Source organism: Alligator sinensis, unplaced genomic scaffold (assembly GCF_000455745.1).
Source record: "Alligator sinensis unplaced genomic scaffold, ASM45574v1 scaffold628_2, whole genome shotgun sequence".
In the NCBI taxonomy this organism is placed as follows: Eukaryota; Metazoa; Chordata; order Crocodylia; family Alligatoridae; genus Alligator; species Alligator sinensis.
This window is the reverse complement of record NW_005841833.1, coordinates 5,339,810-5,366,907: the sequence shown is the minus strand read 5'-3', so window position 1 is coordinate 5,366,907 and position 27,098 is coordinate 5,339,810. Positions and strand designations below refer to the sequence as shown.

General features: G+C 44.2%; 3 protein-coding genes across 5 annotated transcripts in view; all 3 read left to right on the top strand.

Moving 5' to 3' along the window:
* Positions 1 to 7,992, top strand: part of GPN3 (GPN-loop GTPase 3) — a 9,248-nt gene extending 1,256 nt beyond the window's left edge. The window contains 7 exon segments of the mRNA XM_006015213.3: positions 1 to 30; positions 745 to 912; positions 1,014 to 1,138; positions 2,021 to 2,136; positions 2,798 to 2,894; positions 3,495 to 3,623; positions 4,679 to 7,992. The exon segment at positions 1 to 30 is cut by the window's left edge and continues 23 nt beyond it. Of these exon segments, the coding sequence (XP_006015275.1) occupies positions 1 to 30; positions 745 to 912; positions 1,014 to 1,138; positions 2,021 to 2,136; positions 2,798 to 2,894; positions 3,495 to 3,623; positions 4,679 to 4,741 (728 nt within the window). The 3' untranslated portion in view covers positions 4,742 to 7,992.
* ARPC3 (actin related protein 2/3 complex subunit 3) lies at positions 7,617 to 15,162 on the top strand. Its single transcript, XM_025199885.1, has 7 exons — positions 7,617 to 7,631; positions 7,991 to 8,336; positions 10,749 to 10,825; positions 11,123 to 11,191; positions 12,453 to 12,579; positions 13,008 to 13,102; positions 14,723 to 15,162. The coding sequence occupies exons 1-7, from the start codon at positions 7,617 to 7,619 to the stop codon at positions 14,783 to 14,785; spliced, it is 792 nt and encodes a 263-aa protein (XP_025055670.1). The 3' UTR covers positions 14,786 to 15,162.
* A 1,919-nt stretch (positions 15,163 to 17,081) lies between these two features.
* ANAPC7 (anaphase promoting complex subunit 7) overlaps positions 17,082 to 27,098 on the top strand; it is a 12,046-nt gene continuing 2,029 nt past the window's right edge. Inside the window, exons 1-9 of one of the 3 annotated variants that reach the window (XM_006015209.3) lie at positions 17,082 to 17,292; positions 18,553 to 18,739; positions 19,078 to 19,197; positions 20,929 to 21,040; positions 21,285 to 21,438; positions 22,276 to 22,418; positions 23,125 to 23,242; positions 24,418 to 24,614; positions 26,763 to 26,987. In XM_006015209.3, the coding sequence (XP_006015271.1) occupies positions 17,192 to 17,292; positions 18,553 to 18,739; positions 19,078 to 19,197; positions 20,929 to 21,040; positions 21,285 to 21,438; positions 22,276 to 22,418; positions 23,125 to 23,242; positions 24,418 to 24,614; positions 26,763 to 26,987 (1,357 nt within the window). In that variant the 5' untranslated portion in view covers positions 17,082 to 17,191. Of the gene's footprint in view, positions 17,531 to 18,552; positions 18,740 to 19,077; positions 19,198 to 20,928; positions 21,041 to 21,284; positions 21,439 to 22,275; positions 22,419 to 23,124; positions 23,243 to 24,417; positions 24,615 to 26,762; positions 26,988 to 27,098 lie in introns of all 3 variants that reach the window. The other 2 variants (XM_025199409.1, XM_025199414.1) reach the window with 2 other exon arrangements.

Below are 27,098 nucleotides of genomic sequence, written 5' to 3'. Positions count from 1 at the left end.
CAGAATACTTCAACTATCCCGTCATGGCAGGTGAGCTGTGCGTGCCGCGTGTCTTTCCTCCGTTCTCAGCAGCACCAAAAACAATCAAGACTCACTGATTCCTTCTTCGCTAGAACTGAGTTCTTGCACCTTTTAATGAGGCATAAGTCCCATTCAGTGCCCTGAATTTGCTTTATATAAGAACATAAGAATTACCATTTACTGGGTCAGACCGTAGGTCCATCCTGCCCAGTATGTGTGTCACGCAGTGCAGGATGGATGCTGAAAGGGAGCGTGAACGCCTGTTCTAGTTTGATATCGCCTTCCAGATTCTAAATCGGTTTTAATTTAAGTGTACTTTCTCAGGGGGGTGTGCATGTACATACTTAAAGATACAGAGGCATCATTTGCAAGACTAGCTTTCCTGATGAGCCTGCGCAGCAGTTAATGAGCTTCTTGGAAATAATTGGTTTTCTATGTTTTCCTGGTGTATTCAGTGAGCTCCTGGTGGGGTTTTCCATGTGCTAGCACAGGGGAAAGCATTTGGGGAAAAAAAGTGGTGTTTTAAAATCAGAAACATATGTAGGGTGACTGGGGGAGGAGGGGGTAGTTATAGTGTCCCAAACTACTTTTAACTCAGGTTTTTAAAAACAATGAGATCTGGAGTTCATTTTAAGAATTGCATGTGTTGTAGTAACTTACCTTGGAATATGCATTTAGTGTAGTAAGCATACAGAAAGCCTTGATGCATAGCTCTTGTTCCAGATATCCGAGAGCTGATCGAAGTGGATGATGTTATGGAAGACGACTCTCTAAGGTTTGGTCCAAATGGAGGGTTAGTGTTTTGCATGGAATATTTTGCCAATAACTTTGACTGGCTGGAGGAATCCCTTGGACACGTAGAGGATGACTATATACTCTTTGACTGCCCAGGTAAGCTAACATTTTGCTTATGTGATACGTAATTCGTGACATGTATTTTTGTCCTCTACATTAGAGTTACATTCCTGCATTTTAATGACTGTGTGTCCTAGGTCAGATTGAGCTCTATACTCACTTGCCAGTGATGAAACAGCTGGTGGAGCAGCTGCAGCAGTGGGAATTCCGTGTCTGTGGAGTTTTTCTTGTTGATTCCCAATTTATGGTGGAATCGTTTAAGGTATTGGCTTCAAATCTATAGTAAACATTGGGAGAAAAGCCCTACTATAATAATAAAAGACCATGAAATCTGAGGGAATGACTTGCCATGTTGCAAAGCAATCTGAAATCTCTTCAGTCAGAAAAAAACTGTGTGTTTCTGCTTTGTTAATGTCCTGTGCCTGGAATATTGTGGGTGTCTGGGAACTGTCTTTCAGGGTGGGGGTGCGGGGGTGCTAATCCCCCATCTCAAACTGACTTGCCATGTGGCCTTAAGTCAGTCACTTTCCTTCTGTAACCTGAAGAAAATTAGTGCTCAAAAAGTCCAGAGAGAGAGAGCTTTGTATGGAGAACTTCAGATGTATTAGGCTCCCATTAGAGGCTGATTCATGTGGATGGTCCTGGGAGATGCCTCCCTCTCCCAGTAAAGACACTCATCTTACTGGGCTTTATGCCTGGATGCTGATTCTCCTGCTGTGTTCCATATGATAGTTTATTGCCCGTCCACTAAAGTTTCCTGCATGTATGTATGTCAGCCTGGGTATGTAGGAAAAGATTAGAAAGAAAAGCAATTATGGGGAAGGAGGTTAAAATGCAATACCGAAAAAGGGAGGAAGGAAAATGGGTGTAGGAAGAATGAACGAAAAGAAGAAACAACCCTTGTAGGATATTCTGAGGAGCAAATTGTAGTCGTTTTACATGTGGGACTTTGACATGCAGATGTCTTCATTCTGGCTAATAGATGCCTTCTATGTTTTAAATCTGTTGGTTATTAGTTGCATGTGAGAACAAGATCCTCACCACAGTGCTTGCTTGGTGCTTTTCGAACCCCTCAGTTATTGCTGCATGCTAAATTTGAGTTGGTCTGTCTCTAAATGAGGCATTCTTCATTTTTTCTTTTAAGTTTATCTCTGGTGTCCTGGCAGCCCTCAGTGCAATGATATCGTTGGAGATTCCACAAGTCAACATCATGACCAAAATGGATTTGCTAAGCAAGAAAGCTAAGAAAGAAATTGAAAAGTAAGTTCTGAGGATTTTGTCCTCTGTTTTGATGTCTTGAGACAATGTCTTCCCACCATTAATATCCACCTTCCTGGGATGCTGTGTGGGGAGTAGGTATTTTAGATTGAACCTTGTATTTAAATGGCTGTGACACTGTAAAACAGTCTCACAACATTCTGAGATTTAACTTCTGGTATATACATGCATGTGTTGTTCTATAGAGAACTGCCTTGGCAAACAGTAAGATCATTCTGAATTGAGCTTCTCTAGTTCAAAGCAAAGCTAGAGGTCATTCTTCTGTGCTATTTTGATACGGCTGACGGTACAGTCCTTAGGTTTATATGCCAATGATCGTTTTTAAGCTAAAATCACGAGAGAGAGACTTCTCTCCCAGTTCTCTACAAAATTATTTAAAATCATAATCTAAGCTATGAAAAAGGAGGAAATGGGAAAACAATCAGCAGTCTCTTCCCAGAAATCATAATCTAAACTAATTGTGTGTGTGTGAAAATCTTTTCTTTTCTCTTTTTTTAAATAACGGTGGCAGGTAAGTTTTCTTGCTAAAATTAATGTCATTAACATTTCCAAAACATAAACAGTGGTGGCAGTTTTTTGAAAGAACCTCAAATTATTTGGAGTCCTTGACAGATATTCTTGTTAATGTCGGTACTTGTTTCAGGTACTTGGATCCAGATATGTATCCTCTGATTGAAGATTCCACAAATATACTAAAAAGCAAAATGTTCAAGAAACTGACTACAGCCATATGTGGATTGGTAAGCACAAGGGGCTCTCTCAGTCCTAACTGGGACAAACAGACTTCTTCAGTAGTGAAGGGCTGAAAATTATAACCCATGTTATACAACCCCTTGTCTCCCTGCAGATAATGTACAGTATTCAGAACGTCTGTCTTGGTCTTTCTCTAAAATGATGTATTAGCACATCAAATGTATTAGTATTGCTGGGCTCTAGAGGATTCTCAAATTCTTGAATAAAAATAGCAAGTTGAATTTTCTTGCATGTTTCCATTCAGCCCCAGAGTTTCCATCCAGTATGTGGTAACCAATTCAATGTGAATGTGGTTGTGTCAGGGATCCTCATTTCTTAAACAATTCTGAGAGGCAGTATGGTATTGTAGATGGAAAAGAGGGCTGGCAGCTCAGGAGCTCCTGAACTTTCACCTTGAATCTGCCACTGATTTGCTACGTGGCTTTGAATCTTGTTTCCATGCCCAGTAAGGTTGTTGCGTTAGCATCCCCACCTAAGAGAGGTGCGCATGGATCAAATAACATTTAGTTGTTCTTGACTGTTCTGTTAAGGGAATAATCAATTCATCACATCCTCTACTAACCACACGTTTGAAATCCTTCCTCTAGATTGATGACTACAGCATGGTCCGATTCTTACCTTATGACCGCTCTGATGAGGAAAGCATAAATATAGTGCTGCAGCACATAGACTTTACTATTCAGTATGGGGAAGATCTAGAATTCAAAGAGCCAAAGGTAAAGGACATCTGTTTCTTAAGATCTGAAATTTAAAAACATGCCTTTTTAAATGCATTTAAAAGGCATTGGTGTTATTTTAAAACCTGGCTCCTGATGGTGGCAAGAAGGGGTGAGGAAATAGAGGAAAAGTTGGCCAGTATTTTTCAGCACTGGGTAGGGAAGAATGTAGTCACTTAACCATAACGTTTGGTCTCTGGAACACTTGTGGATATAAATACGTTCTTTTTGACACCATTCTGCAGATCTGAAAACTGCATTGTACTGGGCTTGAAAGTTCACAGAATAATGTTTAAGCCAGAAGAGGGAAGAAGCCATTAGGTTCATGTACTTTGATTCATAGAAGTTTGGGTCAGAAGGGACCCCTCAGTAGATCATCGTGTCCGACCCCCCCCCCCCCCCGAAAAGAAGAGCTCTGGGGTTAGATGACCCCGGCCAGGTGCATGTCTAGCCTCCTCTTAAAGACCACCAAGGTAGGGGAGAGCACCACTTCCCTTGGAAGCCCAATCCAGATTCTGGCAACCGTTACCATAAAGAAGTTCTTCCTGATGTCCGACCTAAATCTGCTCTCCGTCAGTTTGTGGCCATTGTTCCTGATTGCCTGCATGACTCTGGTCAAACAACCTTGCCCTATCATTTCTGCCACAAGTCCAACAAGTTCTGTCTGAGATGTTGAATAAGAAGAACCAGGTACGAAACACAGTAAGGGATGCGTCTTAGACTCAGCCCAGAGCCATATCTAGTTGCATTGTTATTCAGAACAAATACTTCCTACCACCTTATTCCACTCAAAAAACCCCAACATTTGCTCTGCACTCTTTGAATACATAGAATCCCTGAATTTAGATTTGGATCCATGGTAACTAGCAGCAAGGTGTTTCTAGGTTGACTGTTGAAACCAAATTGCTTTTCAGCGCTCCTTATAATGTGTGGGTGTGGAACTGTGTTAGCGCATTCATTCCTACTGCAGGAAAAATGTCATGGAACAGAGGATTTACTGCAGCGACAGAAGGAAATGGAACTGAATGCTAACTTCTTTATTTCCTTTCTGGCAGGATTGTGAAGAAGTTAAATCTTCTCTTGTTGATGAATATTTTCAAGATCAAGTGGACGAGTAGAGAGAGTGCATTTGAAAAGAGGAGTTGAATAGCCTGGTTGTAAAATATAAGTTAAAAATATATCTCAGAATATATTTGTAAGACTATTTTTTAAATATATAAATATGTAGTGGAAAACTTTTGTAAATCTGCTGGAAATTAATCCTTTATCTTCCACATCATTACATCAATAAGTAGTTTTCATTTTTGCATGTACATATTTTTGGCATAAATAGCATTCTTACAGAATATTGAATTGTTTGAAAAGTATAGTGGTTGTAAAGGAGCACTGTCAAAATAAAAAACATAGACTTTTTTTAATAGCTTCTATCAAGCCAACTAATTACTTGTACCAAGGGATGAAAAAATATAATTGGTTTAACCATTTCTGCCTTTGGTTCAATGCTTGTATTTCACTACATTTAGACAACTTAAAATGGAGTTCTCTCTCTCAGTCTTCAGCTTGTCGTAAATCAGTTGAGTGCTCTTGGGTTGCAGTTTAGGGAAGCGTTTAATTCCCCATTAACATTTTTTAAATATTGAAGCTAATAGGAGTCTGGTGATCAATCTATCTTGCATGAATAGATGCAACTCTGTTGAAGTCAACACTGCTGTCCCTGGTTATACCAGGTGCCAGTTGGTCCATGGAATATTATTAATTCATCACCAGTTTTATTTTTTTTAAACAATCTACATTTTAGATTTAGGCAGCTTGACAGTGTTCCTCTATCTTCCAGATGTTCTGAAATTCCCTAATTAATGGTAAGTTCTCTGCAAGGGAAATCTGGCTTAAAAAGTTGACTTGATATTTTAAATTTATGGAGCCATTCCGAAAGTTGCAAGCAGTATTTCCTGCAGGAAACCGTAGTGTTCTGTAAAATATGTAGATGTGCAAAAAGATTTTTTTGGGGTGTCCTAAATTTCATTCCTTGAATAATGATACTGTTGTGTACAATATATAGTTTGTACAGGAAAAATAGTGATAGCTCTTTCTCCTTTTAACTACCTCTTTTGTAAGACTACGGCTGTTCATGTTCAGATTTCAATTTTCTGCACATTTTAACACAGCTATAAGTCTTGTCTGGTATGTTTTTAGGGATACTATTACGTTATTTAGGCTTCACACTTTTTACTTGGGGTGTAACATTAGAGCTTCAGATCACATCACTGATTGCTGGATCACAGTCAGGTTTCCCCCTGCCTTCAAACCCTTTGTACAGCTGGGCCCCGTGCACTGTGTAGAGACCAGCAGGTGAGAGACAGGGATGCTTGTTTGGAAAGACTTGCATAACTCATTTGTGGCTCTCCCACTTGTGAGTAATTCAGTCACCTCAGATTCATGTCGATCATCTTTTGTGTGGGTGGGGACCAACCTTTGTGATACATCTGCCAAAAAGTGAGCTCTGCATCCTCCCTGGATGCCGCCCCAATCCCTTTCCCTTGTCTGACCTGTTGCTCTGCTTTCTGCTCCCTGCCCCATCTGCCACTGTGTTCCCTGCTTCCTCCCTGATCTGTTGCGTGCCACAGACAGTGGCTCCCATGCCATTTGTGGTACATGCTGCAGGTTGGGCACCCCTGCTTTATATCATCCCAATGCATTGCACTTCACTAAGGGAGGTTGTAGGAAGAAGGCTAGAATTGCATGTTTGATTCTGTATATAATATGAGGCGCTAGATAAAATCAGCTACGCCAATGTCAGGTGCATTAGGGAGAGGAGGGAAAGAACTGGATAGGACAGCTGCTAAGGAAGGACAGTGGGTGTTCATAATGGAAGTTGTGCTGTGAAGCTTGGTGGACCAGCTTTTCACCCTTATTTTCAGACTTCGGGGGCATATCTTAACAGTGGACGAGGAATAGAGTAGCAGTTGGTGTTTGTTTAAAATCCATACAGGGGCCCTTTATAAGTCACTTTTAAATTGCTTAATCCAGTCAGTGACCTATTCTATGTATGTAGCGGTCCTTCTAACATGTTCCCTCATGCATTAAGGATCAGACTAATCCTTAGAGGACTATGGATCTCAGTGCGTATGCTACTTGAATAGGAGCTGCTGAATTTAGCTGTATGTAATGCTAACATTAATGATTAAGTACATAAGAGCTGCGAACGATGGGTCAGACCATAGGTCTGTCTTGCCCAGTCTCCTGTGCTGCACGGGGGCAGAGAGTGGGTGCTGGAAGAGAGACTGAACTGGGTCTGACCCAGGTTTTTTCCTCTGTTCCTCTCTTGCAATCTCCAGCACTGAAGACCCAGAAAGGTCTGCTTAGAGGCCATGCCCCTCGCTGCTGTGCGCAACAGTGGCAGTGCCCCTTCCTTTGAAGCATGTGTCCAGTTCCTTCTTGAATCCAGCTAGGCTATCACCTTCCACATCTGGTGGCCGTGAGCTCCACGCCTCAATTCCACGCTGTGTAAAAAAGAATATCTGTGTGCTCGTTTTAAACCGACTTCCACCTCGTTTCATGTTGTGACTCTCCCCCCCCCCATCTTGTCAGGTGATGGAGTCTGATAAATCCCTATTCACTTCCTCTTCTCCATGTGGTAGTTTGTAAACCCTTCTCCTGGCCCCCCTCAAGCCTCTTTCCTAAGTGGAGCAGGCCTGGCCTCAAAGGCAGCCCCTCCATTTCTGCTCGTTATCCTTGTTGTCCTTCTCTAGTTCTTCCTAGGGTTGCCAACCCTGCAGGATTGCCCTGGAGTCTCCAGGAATTAGATACAAATCTCCAGGAGACAAACTGCTGAGAGTCAGCCAGGAGATAAATGATAAGGCATTCATTAAAATAAACAGTAAATGTTAAATTTGAATTATACAGCAGTCCAACGGGTTTTTTAAAAATGTAATATAAATGTGCATTTGCCTTCTCAATATAAAATTTATGCACCGTAAATGCAAGGACACGGGCATGTCCATGTTGCGGGTGCTTTGGTGTGCTGATAACTTCCCGGGATGGATTCGGACACAGTTGCAACCCTTAGTTTCCTTTCTGGCAGGAACGTGAAGAAGTTAAATCTCCGCTCGTCGATGAATATTTTCTTCCCCCTCCTGTTGGAGGCGCGGGCACCAGAGCCGGGGCTGCCTTCAGGGCGGCAGCGTGGTGCTGTCTAGAAACACAAACTAAACCACTGTTTCTGCGTGGACGCATCCCAGGCGCAGCACCCACTCCAGGCCAGGCTAACAGCCCGTCTGCTTCCTGGTCTCACCCAGACTTTTTTTTTAATATAATTATTATTAAACTATATTTCTAGATGTGGAAGATGAGGGCTCTCTCTACATCAGGCTCGTCGCTGTGGCTGTGGAGAGCCAGGGACCCTGCTCGTCTCCTTTCTGCTCAACCTCCCCAGCCTTCGCTGGTCTCCCCCACGCGCCGGGTCCCGCGCTCCTGGGCTGGCTCCGCCCACGGGGCGGGGCTTGCATCCGCCCTCGCCCTTCCGGGGCGGGGCCGGAAGCGGCCGCCCTCCAGGCGCGGCACTTCCTGCTTCCGAGCGCCGCGTCCCCGCCCCCAGCCTCTGCCTCTCTCCGCAGGCCTACCACTCCACGCTGATGGACCCGGACACCAAGATGGTGGGCAACATGGCCCTGCTGCCCATCCGCAGCCAGTTCAAGGGACCGGCGCCCCGGGAAAGTAGGTGTCCGGCCTGCTCGGGTTGGCAGCGCAGGCCTTCGGGGAGCAGCCGGGCTTGCGCCCCCCAAGAGGCGGCTAGAAACCGGCCGTCCTCTCCCCCCGGTGCTGCTGGACCCTCGCTCCGCTGCGGCGGGGTCGGCGGCAGCCCCTTGCTTTCTCTTGCTCTGCGTCGGTTTAAAGTGAGCCTCTTGTGGGAGGTGGGGCTGGCTGAGGGCTCTGGAAAAGCTCCGCGGCCTGGGGAACCGCCGCTGGGCAAAGCCTATCCAAGCTGGTTGCGACCCAGGAGAGATCATGAAGACTTGCGTCATTTATGGGTGCTGCGCTTGGTAGCCTCCTTCAAGGCACCTCGTAAGCCAGCAAGAAACCTCATAAATGCCAGGAGCTGCCGAGGGAGCAGACCGCTGCTTTGCAAACTGAGATGAGCTTTTAATGCCTGGGTTTGGTGCACGCTGTGTCCGGACAACAGGAGCAAAACTGTGCCGATGACCCTCCTACGCGTGAATGTGGGCCAGTGTGTTGGTGGTGATGCAGTCTGTCCTTTTCCAACCAGTGAGCTAGCTCATCTGACTTCTCCTTTTTGGCTCCCGTTCACGTCTAGCTGTCGGCTCGAGCGTTGTCTCCCCGTATCGTCCCCTTGCTTTAACTCTTCTGCAAACCCCCCCCACCTGCAGTCGTGGGTTGTTCCTTTCCCCGTGAATGGCCGCTTCCTTTCCCTCTGTCTTTGTTCAGGCCCACTTCTTGCCTCTAGGAATTACAGGTCAAAATCTGGCTGCAGCCTGGCTTCTGTCAGGCTGTCTGTGTGTCTGGTGATGGCAGGGCTCTGCTGCTGTAATTAGATCTGTGTGGGCAGATCCATGTGAAATCCTGTCTGTGTTAACAGGTCTGGATAGGCACGCGGTTCTGCCTGCACCGATCAGTTGCTGGATTGGGGCCTTCCAGCTCCCTGGGACAGGGGCCACAACTGCATATTTTTTATACCATGAGTAGCGTCAGGGCGTGAGGGGGAGAATGTCGCTTGCTTGTTCCAGTAGGGTCTAGGGACCAGCTGAGATGAGCCCCATTTTTGCCAGGCGCTGCTTAAATGCAGAATCCACAGTCCCAGGGAGCTTGCAGTAGATGTAGACGGCAAGGAACAAGGTGTGCTGCACAGGCAGCATGAATAATGTGGTAGAAACAAACTTTGTGGTTGCCCTGACCGAGTGGGGCCTCTCGGTCTAGATTAATAGCGAATGCAGTGACTTCCTCATCTGTCTTTTAAATGCTCAAAGCATTTTGGTTTGTCTTCTCTCTTCATGCCTTCAAAGACCCAAAGCTTAGTCTCCAAGGAGATCCAGCTCTCGGTTCTCTAATTGCTTTGCTTTTTTAAAATTTATTTTAAGCTTCTCATTCATTTCAAGCTAGGTTTGCTGTCGTGCAGGAGGACAAGTTTTGCTGTGGCCTCTCGGGTATGGTTTTCACTAGGTAGCTGATGAGTGGTATGTGTTGTGTTAGAGAAATGCAGCTTCAATTAAGAGGGTGAAAAATTAGCATAGTCTTCAGCTAAAAAAGCAGCAACGCTGAAGAGTGCCTCTGCTCTGTACAGTGAGAAATGGGAGAGGCAGGCCCTGTAGTTGTAACTTCCTTCAAAGTAGAACTGAGAACCCGGAAGTGATGGTGTCTAGATAAAATTGTTCAAAAACCACAGGGAAGGCTTTATTTAGTGCTTGTTTTAATGCTCTTTCATTATCTTGCCTCTCTGTTTTCCACAACTGCTCCACAGCATTATACCATTTCAATGCTGAAAGGGACCAACCTCTAGATCTAGGTGGTTTGTGTCAACTGGTGAAACCCAAAGCCTGCTGGATCTAATGTTATGAGCTTGCTTGTTATCTCTCTCTCTTTTTTTTTTTTTTTTTTTAAATGAGGAAGGTGAAGGATTATGTTTCTCCTGATTAATTTTAAATTAGTCTTTTTCTTCCCCTCCTCCCCTAGACCTGATCTCAGAGGGTGTTATGATAGCTATAACCAACATCCTCTTGTAATGATAGTAGACTTGTTGTTATTTCTCACTAACGACTGAAAGACCCATTGGGAATTACCGAGCAATCACGGCAAAAACAGACAAAACAAAGCTGCTTGCTTTACTTGGGCAAGTACAAAGCTTGAACTCATTGCTGTTCAAGTGGCGAGTGGCTGTAGCCTGTGCTCCTTTGTGCAAATAAAGGCACGTTAGTCATATGGGGCATGACCACAGCACTACCACTGCTATCAAATCTTTGCTGAGAACTGGGATAAGTTATCTGTAGCATCATATTTCGTAAGGATTTTATTTTTCTACAGACTAGTGAAAAGAAACAGTGGAATTTTTACTGTGCGTCTCGGCCAGTCCTGTACACCTGCATCTTGGTTAACTTTCCCTCTCTTTCTTGTTAGCAAAGGACACAGATATTATTGATGAAGCAATCTACTACTTCAAAGCAAATGTCTTCTTCAAAAATTATGAAATTAAGGTAAGAAATGTACCTTTAAGGTATTGTGCACATTTGTGGAGGCTGGGACTTGGCTTAAACATAGAACTGTTTCACTGCAGCACGTGTGACCACCTTGAGAGTTTATATCTTTTTGTGTATGGTAAAAATGCAAAGAAACAATTGTTTTCCTTTCTAAAGGATGAGGAAACTCCTCAGGAGTGCTGTCAGTGCATCTCTGTGAAGAGACTAGGGACTGAGCATGTTAGTCTTGCTCCTGGCAACTGTAAAGTCCTCCCCTGGTCTAATGGTGGCTTGTGCTTGCTTTTTATTTTGCAGAATGAGGCTGACAGAACCTTGATCTACATAACTCTCTACATTTCCGAGTGCTTGAAAAAGCTGCAGAAGGTAAGATCCCAGAGCTAAGCTGGAGGAGGGCAATAAAATAAATGACAACAAAAACATGCCTGATCTGCTGGTTGCCCTAAGGCAGCTGGAAAACCTGCATGAGCAGAAATGCTGCTGGCTAGCAGTTAGTGCCTGGGCACCAAATGCTCGCCACCCTTCTCGGCTATGGGTTAGTTAAGATTATCTTCTCTATAAAAATGGTAATTGGCTGGGCAAAGCCTTAATGAATGGTAGGAGCTGTGGGGACCCAGTGCTGTGCTCCCCACCCCATCCTGCAGGTGTGGTAATTCTTGAATCTTTAGTATCCTGACATAGGCCATGTGTCTGCAGGAGGGCCTGCCAGCACTGCCCTGCTTTAAGGGGGGAAATGCTCATAGCTTCCTCTTCATTTTAAATCCCTTCCCTGTTGGGCCAAAAGGCAGCGTGAAGTTCTGATGCGATCATCAGTTCTGGTCTCATCAACTCTTCTGACTTCCTTTCTTCAGCTGGTCCTCCCCCTCCCCCCTCAACCCATCTGTCCAGAATAACCCTGTTAGTCATCAGGTTTTCTCTGCCTGTTCCTCACCCACATCATGTCTGAAAGTATTGGGCTCCTCTTCAAGACTCACTGGGGATATTCTAGTCTTGCTTTCTTCTGCATGCTGCACTTAGCCTTTGGATATGTCTGTACACACCACAAATTAAGCCAGAGGGGCTACACATTGGTGTTCGGGCATGTTACTAGATTTTATGGCTTGTCAAGGCAGTAAAACTTCCGTGGTACAGACTAGCTCAATATACATAAACCATTACAAGCCCTTAGTGTATGTGTAGTTATAAACATGCCTTAGAATGTTTCTGCTGGTATTATCTGGATAAAGGAATAAGCTATACTGGTATAAGGCTCCTTTTATATCAGTATAACACAGTTCACACCGGGGGTTATACTGGTGCATCTATTAGAAAGTACTTTGTACTACTAACCAAGGAGGGTTTATATCGGTACAGTCTATACGTGCAGCTGGCTTCAGGCCCGACTGCCAGAGCCCCTGGTAGTTCAGAAAACCTTTTGTTTTGTAGTAAGTGCACAGGGCCCCCAACTGTGTAAAGAAACTCTTCTCATTTAATCGGGGACAAATACATAAGACACATTCAGTATTTTCTCCCACGGGTAGTCCTGAGTATTACGTATCAATATCCTAGTTAAGCTACATACTTTATATCTAAAGTGGTACAGCTTCTCTCGGTATGTTTGAACTGGTCTCTTTCCTGGCTTTTCCAGTGTAATTCCAAAGGCCAAGGAGAAAAGGAAATGTACACACTGGGAATCACTAACTTCCCGATACCTGGGGAGCCTGGCTTTCCACTCAATGCCATCTATGTCAAACCTTCCAACAAGCAAGAGGACGGTAAGAACAAAAGCAGCCTTGTCGCTTAACTTCAGGCTACAGCATGGATCCAACAGCCTGCTTTATTTCTGTGGCTGTCAAACAGCCTTGTGAATCAGTGATCCTGCTTTCTCTGTGTACCTGGAGTCAGACTGACTGAGTTTGGGACAGAGTTACTATGCTGTATCCCTGCTAATCCTGTCAAGTGAGCAGCTCTGCTCCAATCCCACAACACGGGAAACTAAACTGTGGTAATTTACCCTGCTGTGCTCAGGACTAAGCAAACCTGGCTCAGTAAGTGTTGAAAACAGAAGGTGATGCTAGGGGTGCAGACATTGCTAATCCACTCTTTAGCCAGCATATCAGATGGCTTTGCTGTTGGCTGCCAGAACTAGTCTTACACAGTACACTGCACACTCCAATCTGTATTGGTCCATGCTCTCTTCCAGAGGTGATGAGGGCCTACTTACAGCAGCTGAGACAAGAAACTGGACTTAGGCTTTGTGAAAAGGTGTTTGATCCCCAAAGTGACAAACCTAGCAAGGTAAGATGCTGTTCTCACAAACTGGTCAATACATTTTCTTTTTTTTAATCCCAGTTTTTTGGCCTCCATTTTTTTCCTGATTAGTGGACATGCGGGGAATGTCAGCTTCAGGGGAAAAGAAAATAATTCTGGATTTGCTCCCTAAGGCATGTGTTTGGAGAACGGAAGTCAGAGGCAGCAGGGAGATGGATAGGAGGGTAGCGCCCTGTGATTTAGATGAGTCTGTAAGTGAGATGGTAGCAAAAGCCAGGCTAGGCTGCACAGGCAGAAGCATCCTGTCCAAGAACACAGAGGCAACAGTCTGTTTGTTGGTCAGTCCTGCAAAGTGCTAGGTCCCAGCTGGTCACACTCAACTGCATAGAAGAGAACGCGTCTGGTACTGAGGGTACTTGGCCTCTTCCATAGTGAACGATGCAGTTCTTCCTGTGTGGGGAAAAGCACTTTGCTAATGGATGTATTGGTTAACGCAGGGATGGGCCACACAGTGGATCTGGCCAGTAGATTTCCCAGTGTCGCTGGGGCCGGTTTCCATGGAGATCTTGGGAGCGGTAGGGCTGTGCCAGCGTGGGGCCAGGGTTTCCATGCAGACAGCCCAGGCAGTGCTGGCAGAGAGCTGCTCCAGGGCTGGGGGTGGGATTTTGCAGTGGTGACAGCATGGTCCAAACTGGGGCAGAGCCATGATTCACTACCTGCATGCCCCGCTCTGCCTTGGCTGCAGCCCCCACTCATTGCCACAAGCTCCTGGCCCTGGAACAGCTGCCTGCCCAGCCACTGCCCTGCCAGTGTTGCTTGGTGGTCTCCATGGAAACCCTGGACCCACTGCTTCTGGGGTCTCCATGGAAACTGGCTGCAGTGAGGCAGTCAGAGGCTGCTGGGAAATGGGAGTCCACTATGGGTCTGAATGGACCAGACTTCACTCATCCCTAAGTTAACTCCTTCCTTTCATTTCTGCCCGCCTTGGTGTGTTGTTTCTGAGAAGAGGTTACAGCCTAGGGTAGATGCATTTTGCATATTTGCTCAGATGCTTAGGCCAGTTTTGAACAGTAACTTCAATATTATTGAGCTAGTTATGTTTCAAAATGAGTGTTGACTGCCTGATGTCTAGAGTCTGGTCCAGAGACTTGTGCATCAAAGGCAAGGAGTCTTGTTTTTTAAAACAACTAGTATGGGGCTTTCTTAAATGGCCACTTCTGGGAAAGAAATAACTGAAAAGATTTCAGAGTTTTAAAGACAATTTCCACCCACCCCCCACCTCCCCAAATACTGCTTAGCTTCCAGATCTAGACTGGAACTGCATGCAGTACACTTTGAGGTGTGTATGTCTCTCCTTTTTTTTCCAAATAAGCAAGATACTTGGAAGCTAACATTGAAACAACCACCTTAAAGAGTATTTTAATGCAAGTGTCCCAGTGTTACAATCTGAATTATCCTGTATTGCCTGCCTTGAGTGCCTAAAACTCCAGTTAAAGCCACTGTTGAAAACTGGATCCCCGGTCTGTGCAGAGTGGGGTTTTTACATAGTGGGTGTCAGGCAGAACACAGAAGTCCTGCTTGGTTGATGTAGACTGCTTACTTGGAAACTCCTCTGGTATATCATCTCACTGTGGATTTCTCTCTTAGTGGTGGATCTGCTTTGTGAAGAGACAGTTCATGAATAAGAGCCTGTCAGGTCCAGGACAGTAAAGAAGCAAAGAGGAATGGCAACAAGGTTAAGCAGTCTACAGCAAGGTGTAAAAAATATTTTGCTTTTGCTTCATACATGTTTTGTACCAAGGAAGAATAAGTGCTTATGAGGGAAAGCTGTCAGTCAATGCGGGGAGGTGGAGCAAAAGGACCCTTGAATCCTGTAAGTGAACAATATTAAGCTGGTGCTTAATAAACCATTTCTAACATGCTGTTTCAGATCAATGCTGCTTTTATTATCAGTTGCCTCATATATAATGTGTCTTACATGTGTCCTGCAGTTACTCTGCTGGCTAGAGTCATTGCCACTTAGGCTGTATTGTAAAGCATGGTGAATTTTACTCCTTTTTCTAATAAACTTAGCTTATTTCACATGATACCTGTTTTATCTCTTATGAACGTGGATAGCTATACAAAAATGAAAGCTTGCTTTGTTATGTTTGTGCCAGCAAGCCTCAAGTAAATTTGAGGGTCTGTTTTATAGGAGCTGTAGAAACCTGTGGTAAGAAATGTTTCTTGCCCTGACAAGGGTTACTGTCTAAATAATACAGATGGGAAAGGAAGGAGATGCAAGGGTAAATGGCTACCCAGGGTTACACAGGCGCAGAGAGTAGAATCCTGGGATAAATTCTCGATGCCACTGAATGTGGCCAGGACTTCCCCCTGAGATCCAGGCCCCTACTTCAGTCGCTGGTCCATCCTACTTTGGGACTCCAGAGTGCCACCCTTGCAGTGGGAAGTCTCTCTCTGTCTTCTCTCTGCTGGATTAAACACAAGGGATCCTGACCCTGAAGACTTTATTCAGGCCACTTTCTCTTCTGTGAGATGTTTTTCAATGAAGATCATATTGCAGTGAGCACTGTGGCAATGATGCCACCTGCGTGAAGACTGGCGTCATTCTGGGCTGTAAGCTGCCATTGGCTATATAGTTGCATTAGGGCAACCGCTGACATATAGGTGTAACTTGTTGTTCTAATTAAGGGAGATTTGCAGAAGACATCGAGTGTTGATCACCTCATAGCATTCTTCTTCTCAGGCAAGTGTTGCACACTAAACAGGGATGGAGCAGAAAGGGGAGTGGATGGCTTAGAGCTGGAACACTCAAAAAATGGCGAACGATACTTTGGACTGATAAGCTAGTAAAGAAGAACGCTTGGATGGGATGTCTACAGCTGGAATATGAAACCATCAGCAGTAAACTGAGTTGCTCAAATTTTGATGTTTTAGGAGGATGAAAGATTAGGCAGCTACTGGCAGAGAAGGCTGGAACGGGAAGGGTGGCTGAGGGTATTCTGCACCTCCTAAAAAAAATCAGATCCTGGGTGATTGAAGTCTCAATGCACCCAGTAGTATAGTGCTGCCAGAGGCTCTGTCTTATGCTTAAGTAACCAATGCTTGGTGCTGTGGCTTTCATACTAAGCCCTTGCAAAAGGAAAAGGGAAGTGCTCCTGTAGAAAGCTGAGTAGAACTAATAGTAGGGCTGCAGTTTACAAACCCATACTCGTTTATCCCAGCTCTTTGTAGCAGGGCCGTGCTCCTCTGCACCAATGCTCATTCAGCAGTTACCAGTGCCACGCTCCGCCCAGCTGCCCCTGCAGTCTCGCCAGCCACAACCCAACGCACCAGCCTGCGCAGCAGCGCTGATCCTGAACCTCTTCGTTCAGATGGAGGAGACTGAGGATCGGCCCACCCTGGGCGAAGGAAAGAAAGACAAGATCCCTTCTGCTGCGCTGGCCATGTCTAACTGTCTCCCTGAGTTAAAAGCGGAGATCTACAGCAGTGTTTCCCCCCCTTTTCCAGCCCAAGGCTCGCTTGCGTTAATAACAATTGCCCCCGGCACACTTGTTAAGGCAGTCCCCTTCCTCATACCTATTGTAGCTCATTGCCGTGACAAAACTCTGCATCTGTTCAGTGCTGATGGCACGCTGGTTGGGAAACACCCCTCTCGAGTCCTGTTCCACTTCCCCCCAGCCACAGCCATTGCTCGTTCCTGTCCTCTGTCACTGACTGAGCAACCGGCCTGAATTCACAAGGGCAGTGTGAGCACAGCTGGCGAGCGCTGCGCACGAGAGCGAGTCCCACTGCGCACGCGCACGCCGGCCACCAGCTGGCGACTGCGCGCGCCCCCCCCCTCCCTCGGCGCATGCGCAATCGGCTTTACCCCTGAGACGCCCTCCTTAGTGCCTGCTTGCAAAACTCGCCACTTGTGCCCGGCCGCGCGGCAGAGGGGGTGGGAGGGAGGTCTCAGTGGCGGGCATCAGCAGCAGCGCCGCTGGCGTGAATCCGAGGCGCGGGTACAGGCGCCATCCCCGGACTCCTATATCCTCCTGAGGGCGAGGCCCCCTCGGCGGCGCCATTTTGGAGGCTCGCGACGCCTCAGCCGCCCGGAGCCGCCTCAGCGCCGACATGAGCGTGGTGGAGCACGTGCGGGAGATGGCGGCCGCCGGGCTGCACTCCAACGTGCGCATCCTCAGCGGGCTGCTGCTCACCATGAGCGGCAACAACCCGTGAGTCACGGGGCGGGGCGCCCGTTGGCGGTTGACCGTTGACGGTTGGCCGTTGGCCGCGCCCCCCTGTCCCTGCTCCTCCCCCGGGGCTGGATCGTCCCGTGCGCTGTGGGGGCTGCACTTGGAGCGAGGGTCTGGCAGGGAGCCCCCAAAATGGTTGAAGGGCTGGGGGAAACAGCTCATCCTGAGAGACTTCTGTTGCCCTTCTCAAAACAGAGGTTGAGCACGGCCTGGGCTAGTAAGTGAAGCCCTTCAGTGGAAGAAAATCTTGGGTCCAAAAAAACTCCCTTTAACCTAACAGAGAACGGCGTAACAAGAAGCGAGTTGAAGCCGGGCAGATTCGAGGTGGGAAGGAGGGACCGATTTTGAACGGGCACGACTAACCCGGCAAAGGAAATCACGCGTTTTATCTCTTGATGTCTTCGGATCACGAACAGAGTTTTTTGAAGATGTTTTAACCGAGATAGTGACGGGTTCAGTACCGCGTGACTGGATAGCAGCGGCAGCGTTGTCTCTAGAGGAGCGGTTTGCGCGTCGTCAGTTTAAAACGATACAAACTTAAGTGCCACCAAAAAAGTTTCAGTTCAAACTTATGTGGCACCAGCACATTTTTGTCGTATAAAGTTATTATAATAAATCTGTGAACGCGTACCGCTGGTGGTACGTGTACCGCGGTTTGGGAACCGGTGCTGTAAAGGCACAAGTTTGAGCATCGCTCCAGATTTGTACTGATTCTAAAATCCAAGTCCGCTTGCTCTTCAAGAGGATGATTCACAGAGGGTGCGTCTACATGAGATGTTTAATGCGCATTAGACTAATTCTACTGCGCATTAGGGCGGCTGGCAAAAACCATGCTAATGTACAGTAGACATAGTCTAATGTACATTAACGTCACAAAAAATGTTCATCTGCGCTAATGTGCACTGGCACCGATTACAGTGCATTAAGTTAATACCTATTATTTTATTGCAGGTACTAAACTTAATGCGCCATAATGACATGCATTTAAGAACATGTAAATGCACCCAGTATTCACCGCTCGGGAGTCATTAAAGACGTGCTTAGGGTTGCTAAGGCTATTCTCGCCTTGGGTTAAAACGCTTGTGAATGAAAGGTGCAAATGTTGCACTCCTAGGTCTTCCACTTCTGAGTCATAGCTAAGGGCCTCCTTCCTAACACTGAGAACTTAGGTTCTAGCAAATTTGTCCGTATCATGTCATCAGACAGTTCAGTTAAGCATCACTTTTTTTTTTCTTCCAGGGAGTTATTCTCCCCTTCTCAAAAGTACCAGCTGCTTGTGTATCATGCAGACTCCCTCTTTCATGACAAGGAGTATAGGAATGCTGTAAGTAAGTATACAATGGCCTTGCAGCAGAAGAAGGCTTTAAGTAAAACTTCAAAAGTTAGACCCTCTACTGGGAATGCTGCATCAACTCCACAAAGTCAGGTACTTGGGCTGTTGGTGTGTTCATGTTGTGACTTTAGATTATAACATTGCTATACTAAAGTAGCCTGAATTTTTAGACTGGTTAACTACTAATGGCGCTGAACTCATGAAAAACATAAGATGGTTACCTGGGGCCAAAATTTTGCTTCTTAAATTTACAGTTTTCATTTGGAAGCTACAAAATAGCCTGAGTTATGCAAGTACAGCTTACCATCTTCCTTGCACTTTATTTATCTTTAATGAAAAATCTGATAGAAAACTTATGATTCAGCCATTTCTTTTCATATAGTTAAAACAGCATTTGAGAGGTTATATTTTAGCAATCTGTTTTATTTTAGTGTCTGCCATCTGAAATTGAAGTGAAATATAAAATGGCTGAGTGTTACACAATGTTGAAGCAAGATAAAGATGCCATTGCTATCCTGGATGGAATTCCTTCAAGACAAAGAACCCCAAAGGTAAATCCCTGGATGTGTTTCTGGTCTGAGAGGACAGAGGGCAGGGCAGGGTGGCACCTTAAAGAGGGCACGGATACCAGAAAGGCATGATCTTTTGTAAACTATAGCCTACCTTCCTCACATGCATCTAACGTAGTAGATGTGGGCCGTAGCCAACAAAAGCTTATGCCCATGAATGAGTTATGCTGTAAGTGCCGCCCTGTCATGGTTTCTGTGTACCATCAGACTAAGGCAGCTAACTACCTCTCCCTGCTGAGAGGGTAGTTTGGGTATATTTGGAGCTGAATGTTAACATTTGGCCAGAATTGCAAATCTAGCTTTGTATATATAAAGACATCAACCCTTGGCACTTGTGGTTGCAACGTCCACATGAGATATTTGGAAATGCTCCTTCAGTAGTTTATACTAGCTAAGTTTATTTAGCTCATTTTCTTTAAAGCAGGAGATCGCTATATGGATTTTATTTGAAAAAAATCACCTAAGTAAAAGGAACTAAACACTTGTGTGTCTTCCCCAGTTAATTCCTGTGAAAATTAGTGAGTAACTTACTAGTGGGAATTACAAAATCTCTCCTGTGAGAGGAAGAATAGACCCTTTAACTTCTAGTGGTATGTGTCTAACTCATTTAGGACTGAGGATTCTACCAGACTTACAAACATTCTGCTTTTCCCTGGTAGTCTGTTAACACTCCAAAACCTTTCATACCTGGTTTTTACTTTCCTCCAGACAAAGACTAATTGCTGTGCTGGTAAATACCCTAGCTCTGAGTGTGGTGATCCTCCCACCAGATTCCTGAATGCTGCTAGGAGGACAGCTTGTGTAGGAAACGAAGTGCTGCTGTCTGTTGTGACCTCAGCAGCGTGTGCTTCTTGAGGCTGAAGAAAATTCCTGGCCTGATGAATAGAAGGGAAAAACCCAGCAACTATGTTCCCTCAAGATTCTTCTCCCCTGGTTTAATGGTAGTTTATGTAGTGCTAAATATTTAGATCACAGCAGCATGCAGAGCCAAAAATGTTGAGTCTTTTGTTTGCTGGCTCTGTCATCTAGTTAATCTCTTGAACCATTAACACCTTGTGCACTTTAACTGAGGTTTGACTGTTAGCATTACATTTTGGCCAGTGTAACTAACTACAAGGTGTCTTACCATAAGCCAGGCTTACTGCACAAAAATGAAAACATTGAGAGGCCAAGCAGTTTCTTCCCCTTGTATGTCAGCAAACCAAAATAACTGTGCCACAAAAGCTAGCTGCAATGACCTGAATTTAAGCTATTTCCTGAGCAGTTAAGTTATTCAGAACCTAAATAAAAAACCTCCACCTCCCAAAGGTTACAGTTCTGGCAGCCTTTCCTCACTATGTAGAGAAAGCTGGTAAAAGGAAACCAACGTAAGATGCAGCTGTTTGTCAGGTATCGCTTCCACGTATGTAGATAGTTGCATATATCAGGATTTAATATATGCAAAACTGAGGTTTTCAGAGGCCTTATGCAACTATAAAAGGATTACCTCAGTTTTTGCCTTCTGAATCAGAAGAAACACTTATTTTACAGGATACAATGAATTGTAAAGCTGGGTTCATAACTTCTGTATTCTACTTAGAGCTGGAAAGATGGGGCTATAATGAATCTAGGGCCTTCTCTCGGTGATGAACCTCTGCCCTACATAATTGTAGACTGGATTATCATCACAGCCAATACTTTTTTTTTTTTCTTTTTTTCCCTCTCTCTCTACAGATTAACATGATGTTGGCAAATTTGTACAAGAAGGCAGGTCAGGAACGGTCATCTGTTACAAGCTATAAAGAAGTGCTGAGGCAGTGTCCTCTAGCGCTTGATGCTATACTAGGTAGAGTTCTTTTTTTCTACCAAATACTTAAATATTTAATCTTAAACAATTTTATTACCGACATGCAGTGCTTGAGACTTAGTAAATGAGCAAATACAATCTAGGAATTATACAGGCAGTTATTTATAATAATCTGTATAAGTTTACAAAGCAATTAAATTGTCATTCTTTAAAACAGTTAGCTAACTTGTATTACCAACTGCATTGGTTACTTGAAACTTGACTGGTGTGTTTTTCTGAATAGGTTTGCTCTCCCTCTCAGTAAAAGGTGCAGAAGTGGCCTCTATGACAATGAATGTAATTCAGAGTATCCCCAACTTGGACTGGCTTTCAGTGTGGATCAAAGCATATGCTTTTGTGCACACTGGAGATAACACCAGAGCAATCAACACCATCTGGTAAGAATCAAGGTGAATTAAAGTGTTCTTGAATCGTTACTCTGCATAGGATGTTAATAGATTTAAACACATTGTTTGACATGGTATGGTATGAATTTTGTGCTGTGTAGGGCTATGCAGTTCCAATCTCTAAACATTCCTTGGATTTTGGCAGATGCCAAACGAAACATCTCAGGTGGGGGAGGGAGGAGGAGAGTGTCCCCCGTATTGGAAGAATCTTGATTTGGAAGTCTGTGTAGCAGAAAAATAATGATATTCTAGACTTACTGCCAAAGTTTGTGGCAAACCTTTTTAAAAGCAAGTTACTGTGAGCCCACCTCCCTAGTGTTTCATGTTATGAACTGTTTAACTTCTTGCTTCTGGATGTAGTTCAAGTTACTAGTGATGGTCTGTAAAGCTTTTAGTGGGTCTAAGATATGCTTTGATGACACACTGAGGTTTAACATGGCAGCACACACCATCTTAGCAAATGCTGCTTGCTTCTGGCAGCAGGATATTTTGGTAGAGGTCTGCTGCCTAAAAAACTTTCTCACTATTCCATTTTGGCAGCCTTCAGCAAGCAGGGTAAGGCGTATGTGTGTTCAAGAAAACCTTGAATGCATTTTCACACAGTGTGCGGGCAGTATTCAATCAGCAAAGGCAGATAGCAGGGCTGTAGTTAAGTGGTACTGTTTTTTTGGTAATCGTAGGTCTTTTACTGATTGTCACATCTGTGCTTGTAAAAAAACAAAAACCCATGGTTACTTATTAGAAACAAACTGTAGGCTCCAGGAAGTGCATAGCAGTGAATGGTAAATAACAAGGTACAATGTTAAATGGCCACTTATTTTCTGTTAGCTCATTAGAGAAAAAGTCTTTGCTGAGGGATAACGTGGATCTGTTGGGGAGCTTGGCAGACCTGTACTTCAGAGCTGGAGACAATAAAAATTCAATTCTAAAATTTGAACAGGCACAAATGCTGGACCCTTATCTGATAAAAGGTGAGTAGTTGTAAATCTTTAAGGAATGTTATACTAATGTGTTAACCTTGTAAATATTAGCACAGATGAGAATGTTTATGTACCTGTTCATCTGTATGAAATGTGTATAGTTTCTGAAGAGCTAATAAAAGATACCACCTCTACAACAAGAGTTTTGTCTGCTTATAGTTTCTGAATGTACCTCAAGTAGTTGATGGCAGTCACTTAATGTAAAATAGGAGTTTTGCCTTGTCCATCATTATCCATCATCAAATGGTAGTACCCAAGAAGGTAGAATTGCTAGCTACAAAGAAACAAAGTAAGAATTAATTACTTTAAGAAGCTTGTGGGTTTTCTGCCTTCTGTATAAGCCAGGGATTCCCAGTGTGTGGCCTGTGGGCCATGTTGAGCCTGTGATGTGGCCCACCATGGACTGCCCCTTGGAAATGGTCCTTGGGGGCGGAAACCTTGTAGAAACATTCATACTTTAACTTTCTACCAGTTTTTGTTTCCTCCTTTTCCCATTAGTTGTATATGAGCATCTATCCCTTTGTCACTTAGTCCCAAAACATGTATGATCAAGGAAGAGTTGAGATGCAGTAGTATGAAATTGCTGATACCTTTTGGTGAACTCCATTGGATCCTTAAATCTTCATAAAATGTAAATTTGAAATGTCATGACTGGCAGCTCAAACAGTACAACTGCTCCTAAAGCTTTTCCTTTTAGGGATGGACGTCTATGGCTATTTATTGGCACGTGAAGGTCGCCTAGAAGATGTGGAGAACTTGGGCTGCCGACTCTTCAATATATCTGACCAGCACGCAGAGCCATGGGTTGTGTCTGGGTAACTGTCTTCTGCTTTTTTTTTCCTCTGCTTCCCCTGCGATTTAGTGAGCCTCTCTTAAGAGCATCAACATGTTTGGGGAAGGGAGATACGGTGTCATTAGTCTGAGAGTCTGCTTTGCCAGTTGCAGACATTCTGGGCCAAATGTAGCTCCACAATTTTGTATTTTGAACCATTTAATGCAGATTTTAGATCCCCTCTAACTCTTGTCCTTCTGATCATGCTCAGAAGAGCTCTTCTCTGGTCACTTAAGCTCTGTAGTAGTCCTACTTTCCTAATAGTGTTCCTGTGTTTTTTGTGTTTTATAGCTATTGGGTAATAAGACAGACAGCAGTGGAATAGTTTCTCCTTTGTTTATCAGGAGCAGGGGCCAAAACCCAGGCCTTTTCCCTTCTAGGGAAGTGCACTTCTCTGAGCCATACTCCTACTGGGTTGCTCTCCCTCTAGCTATACATATCTTCCTTGGTCAGCTACTCAGTTTCCATAAGAGGGAGGCGATTGCCTTGGCAAGTTCAGGCTGTGACCTGGTGGTTTGAGTATTTTCCAAGGAAATGTCAAGTGCAAATTTCCTCTGGGTAAAGGGAGCCTAAATCTGGCTCTTCCACCCCCCCAGGCAAGCACTGAATCCAATGGGCTGTAGAGCTAAAAAGTGAGAGGGCCCTCTTGCTCCTGCTTCTCCTCCAGTAACAAGCAGTCAATAGCTGTGTCTTTTTCAGTAACTAATGTTCAGGGATTTACCCAGAATTTATGCACATTTTTGGAGGAATAGGACTGCTACAGGGTATAAGTGGCTATAGTAGATCCTTCTGAGCATTCTCAGGTGAGTTGTACAAGGGAAAGGGGCAAGGGGCATTTTGGGCTGTTTTAAGTGCTGGACCTGGGCCCTCCAGAATCCCTTTAGGTTACTCTGTTAGAAATAGCTCATCTGTTTTTATCTAGTTACCTTTAAGCACCTTGGAACTATCAAGTCCGTTAACAGTTAATGCATTATAGTTTTGTGTAACAATTAGTACTTAAATCAGTGGCTTTGCAAAAGCCAATAAATATCAGATATGGCTTTTTGAGTAAGTTTGCCTGCTAGGAACAGTTTTACCAATAACTTTCCTTTTCAGCTTCCCATGAATGAGTATAGTAATCGTAAGTGTTGTGCTGCCTGTTTTTCTCTTTTTATGTAGGTGCCATAGTTTCTACAGTAAGAGATATTCTCGTGCCTTGTATTTGGGAGCCAAAGCTATTCAGCTCAACAGTAATAGTGTCCAAGCATTACTGCTGAAAGGAGCTGCTCTTAGGAACATGGTGCGAGTCCAGGAGGCAATTATACACTTCCGGGAGGCAATACGTCTTGCACCTTGCAGGCTGGACTGTTACGAAGGTGAGTAAAGTAAATGCTTTATACCCAGTACTGATAGGGCTTTGGTAGAATATAGTGGTGTCATAGTTGCAGCAAAGCTAGAAGCTGCCCTATTGTGGGTTCCATGAAGGCATGGTAATAGCACAGAGTTTCTGATGTATGCCTTTGCTTTCTAGTAGGTGAATGACATTGCAAGAGCTGCCAAGTAAAGATCACAGCAAACGAAGAGGAAAGTATTAAAGAGAGAATGAATGCATGCTTGTCAAGCAGAAAGTTGATTTGAATTTGGTGTAGTGAGACGCATGCTTGTTAAGTTGGCGTAATGCTTAATCTGTGCACAAACGGATTCTTTGCCAGCTCTAGGATTAGTTCCATTGGAAGCTTTAATCTTGGCGCATCATTGCCTAGGTAAATCATCTTCTACCAAACTGTAAGGCAGAAAAAAAATACTCTTAGCGGAGCAAACCTTCTTGCAGAGGTCTTCAGAGTTTAATACAAATTTTACTTTAAGCTTTCTTGAAAACCATCCCTTGATGTGGAGAGCTTTGAAGCATCAAATAGAAGCCGCTTGCCTTTTGGTCTTGGCATACTGTTTTCTGACATTTGCAGATAAGCAGTTACAGCAAAAGGTTGCTGAACTGAAGTGTAGTTTTCATATGCGGATTCATTTGTTAATAGGGTGTTATGGTGGGGATTGCAAACAGTTGCTATAATAGATTAGTCTCAGTGATCTTCATAGTCTGTTCAGTATGGCTGGTAGGTAGGCCTGCCATTTTCACCCCCAACCACACTTCAGGTAATCATAGCAACTCACTTGGCTTATATATTGAAATGTCTAAAGCCTTGGAGGAGAAGTGTTTGGTTCACTGTCAACAGCTGAAGCTCCAAAAATTGAGCAGAGCAGTTAAACTGAACTTGATTACGGCTTTTCTGCAACTTTTGTTAAAGAATCTCAAAAGGGAAACTGTTTAGATCTTAAAAGATTTCTGCAGTTTCAAATAAATAGTGATTTGCAAAGGATGCCAGTGGTGAGAAATATTTCTACTTCCATACTGGAAGTTGATGGATGCAAATCTTGGGAAATAAGTAGGTAGTTTAGAATTACCCTGCATAAGTCAACGGATATATTTATAATAAATCTATAAAGAGCTCAGTTTGCTCTTCAGAAGAAGCTAAATTATACACAGGAACTGAAGAGTCAGACTGTAAATTAATACCACTGAAAGAATTAACTTCAGCAGAAATGTGTGTGTATCTGTTGGGATACAATTGTGATGTAAAAATACACACAGGGCCTTCGATGCCAGTAGTTACTGACAAAATCATCGGATGAAACAGGGTTAAAAACATCCTGATTCGTATACCAGATCCTAGATCGTTTTTCTCACACACATTTGTCCCACTTCCCTTGCTTACTGTCAGCTCTGCTGATACTAGGCAGTTCTAGACTGAGAGGAGTTGCAGGGAATTGAGGGCAGATCCATGCATACTGAAATGAAGGCAAAAAACAAATGCCATACAAGCTTAGAAAAAAAGAGCATGAGGCATGCAAGTGAGGCAGCCTGGGGGGTGCAGGCAGTGGTGGTTTTCTTTCTGTATTGTTCGAGGGTTGTTTGGAGTACTCCCAGTGATTTATTGAGATCTCTCTCTGGTTCTTGCTCAGTAAAGGCAATTTTTCCAGTTCTTTTTCTTTTGCTCAGAATGGAGGACTCTGGTATATCTGATTTTTCTGGCTTCTCCAGCCCACCACTCAATGGATATATTCTCCCTTCATGTCCTATGAGCAGAATAATTTGTGTTGTGGTTCTCCACTTCTATTACCGTAAAGACTAAGTTCAGGAATGCTGTCCTTTAATTGTATAACTGCCTGCAAATGGAAGGATTTGGATATTGTTCCTTAAATGCAAAAAAGAAAGAATCAGGAGGAGGGAAAGTTCCCCTAAACAAATAATACCTCTGCTGGCAGAGGCTGAACTTGAGAGGTGTTCATCTAGCTTCTGGCTCTGCTATTGGTGATCTCTGGGACCAGAGGTCACTGAATCTCTCTCAGTTACTTGCTTCTTAGGGTGGCTTGTGGGTGCTGCTGTAAAGCAAATAATTGACTGAGGGGGTCTGTTTTGTATGCCAATACTAATGTGAATTAACTGACACATTTCTTTCGGTCTTCAGGCCTCATTGAATGTTATCTTGCATCTAACAGTATCCGTGAAGCAATGGTTATGGCTAACAATGTATACAAAACCCTGGGAGCAAACGCGCAGACACTTACGCTGTTGGCAACAGTCTGTCTTGAAGACCCGGTTACACAAGAGAAAGCAAAAACCTTATTAGATAAAGCACTGACACAGAGACCTGATTACATTAAAGCCGTGGTAAAGAAAGCAGAACTTCTTAGTAAGTTTCTTTTGAGATGTGTTCTTTTCCCTGCCCAGTCTTCTTGAAGCGCACTTCTTTGTATGAAATAATAGTGTTACAGCCAAAGATTCGCCAGTTCTGTAAATTATC

Coding starts and splice junctions, on each gene's coding strand:
- ARPC3 (XM_025199885.1), top strand. Junction 10,826..11,122: donor TCAAAAATTATGAAATTAAG/GTAAGAAATGTA, acceptor TTTATTTTGCAG/AATGAGGCTGACAGAACCTT. Junction 11,192..12,452: donor GCTTGAAAAAGCTGCAGAAG/GTAAGATCCCAG, acceptor TGGCTTTTCCAG/TGTAATTCCAAAGGCCAAGG.